Below are 2,350 nucleotides of genomic sequence, written 5' to 3' on the forward strand. Positions count from 1 at the left end.
GGAGGAAGAGAAACAAAGTACTAACTATGGATGACCAACAGAGACACCAGACAGATCAGAGATCTTGTCAGACTCCATCAGAGCACTACAGCAGGGAGGAGGAAGAGAAACAAAGTACTAACTATGGATGACCAACAGAGACACCAGACAGATTAGAGATCTTGTCAGACTCCATCAGAGCACTACAGCAGGGAGGAGGAAGAGAAACAAAGTACTAACTATGGATGACCAACAGAGACACCAGACAGATCAGAGATCTTGTCAGACTCCATCAGAGCACTACAGCAGGGAGGAGGAAGAGAAACAAAGCGCAACACAATCTTTCCTTTCCTAATGTATGTTAATCAGTGTTGCCTGGATCTCCTTCAAAACAAAGATAATGTCAAGTCTAGAGCTCTCCCAACTCTAAGGGTTCTACAACAAAGATATTATAAACATAGGAGATGTCGCACCATGTGATTTTTATAAACAAAGATATTATAAACATTAAATATATCTCTGAATGTGATGGTCTGTATAACAAAGATATTATAAACATGAAATATATCTCTAAATGTGATGGTCTGTATAACAAAGATATTATAAACATGAAATATATCTCTAAATGTGATGTTCTGTAAAAACAAAGATATTATAAACATGAAATATATCTCTAAATATGATGGTCTGTATAACAAAGATATTATAAAGAGTAGAGATATCTCACAATGTGAAGGTCTCATTCCAGGTGGGGTTCAGGTTACACTTGATGGTCTTGGTCTTCTGCTTGGTGTCACTCTTGGGGTCGGGGATGAGTTTGAGCTTCACGTAGGGGTCAGACAGACCGTTAGGGTCCATGGGGACCAGGTTACAAGCCTCCTGGACTGGAGAGTGGAGGAGCGTGGGGAGGAGAGGAGGGAGAGGGGGAGGAGGGAGGAAAGGAGGGAGAGGGGGAGGAGGGAGGAGAGGAGGGAGAAGAAGAGGAAGATAAATAGTTAACAAATTGTCAAACTGTAATTCAAATGAAATGAACTGTCTACCGTATTGCTGCTTTGAGAGGATGGAGAGAGGATGGAGAGGGGGTGGAGAGAGGGTGGAGAGAGGATGGAGAGAGGATGGAGAGAGGGTGGAGAGAGGATGGAGAGAGGATGAGAGAGGATGGAGAGAGGATGGAGAGAGGATGGAGAGGGGGTGGAGAGAGGATGGAGAGGAGGTGGAGAGAGGATGGAGAGAGGGTGGAGAGAGGGTGGAGAGAGGATGGAGAGGGGGTGGAGAGAGGATGGAGAGGGGGTGGAGAGGGGATGGAGAGAGGGTGGAGAGAGGATGGAGAGAGGATGGAGAGGGGGTGGAGAGAGGATGGAGTGAGGGTGGAGAGGGGGTGGAGAGAGGATGGAGAGAGGGTGGAGAGGGGGTGGAGAGAGGATGGAGAGGAGGTGGAGAGAGGATGGAGAGAGGGTGGAGAGAGGGTGGAGAGAGGGTGGAGAGAGGGTGGAGAGAGGGTGGAGAGAGGATGGAGAGGGGTGGAGAGGGGATGGAGAGAGGGTGGAGAGAGGATGGAGAGGGGATGGAGAGAGGATGGAGAGAGGATGGAGAGAGGGTGGAGAGAGGATGGAGAGGGGGTGGAGAGAGGAGAGAGTATGGAGGGGGGGTGGAGGGGGATGGAGAGAGGATGAGAGAGGATGGAGAGGATGGAGAGAGGGTGGAGAGAGGGTGGAGAGAGGATGGAGAGGGGGTGGAGAGAGGATAGAGAGAGGATGGAGAGAGGATGGAGAGAGGGTGGAGAGAGGATAGAGAGAGGATGGAGAGAGGATGGAGAGAGGGTGGAGAGCGGATGGAGAGAGGATGAAGAGGGGGTGGAGAGAGGATGGAGAGGGGGTGGAGAGGGGATGGAGAGGGGATGGAGAGAGGGTGGAGAGAGGATGGAGAGGGGATGGAGAGGGAATGGAGAGGGGACGGAGAGAGGGTGGAGAGAGGATGAGGGGAGGGTGGAGAGAGGATGGAGAGGGGGTGGAGAGAGGATGAGAGAGGATGGAGAGGGGGGTGGAGAGAGGATGGAGAGGGGTGGAGAGGGGGTGGAGAGGGGATGAGAGGGGATGGAGAGGGGATGGAGAGAGGGTGGAGAGGGGATGGAGAGAGGATGGAGAGAGGATGAGAGGGTGGAGAGAGGATGGAGAGGGGGTGGAGAGAGGATGGAGAGGGGGTGGAGAGAGGATGGAGAGGGGGTGGAGAGGGGATGGAGAGAGGTGGAGAGAGGGTGGAGAGAGGGTGGAGAGAGGGTGGAGGAGAGAGTATGGAGGGGGGGGGGGGTGGACGGGGGATGGAGAGAAGGATGAGAGAGATGCAGAGGATGGAGAGAGGGTGGAGAGAGGTG

At 52.3% G+C, this 2,350-nt stretch overlaps 1 protein-coding gene across 2 annotated transcripts in view; it reads right to left on the reverse strand.

The window, feature by feature from the left end:
• LOC129839676 (protein kinase C beta type) overlaps window positions 1-2,350 on the reverse strand; it is a 132,227-nt gene that overhangs the window by 61,448 nt on the left and 68,429 nt on the right. For both annotated transcript variants that reach the window (XM_055907228.1, XM_055907229.1), the window contains exon 6: window positions 707-863. In XM_055907228.1, coding sequence (XP_055763203.1) covers window positions 707-863 — 157 coding nt within the window. The remainder of the gene's footprint in view (window positions 1-706; window positions 864-2,350) is intronic.

This window comes from Salvelinus fontinalis, chromosome 40, assembly GCF_029448725.1.
Source record: "Salvelinus fontinalis isolate EN_2023a chromosome 40, ASM2944872v1, whole genome shotgun sequence".
Taxonomy (NCBI): domain Eukaryota; kingdom Metazoa; phylum Chordata; class Actinopteri; order Salmoniformes; family Salmonidae; genus Salvelinus; species Salvelinus fontinalis.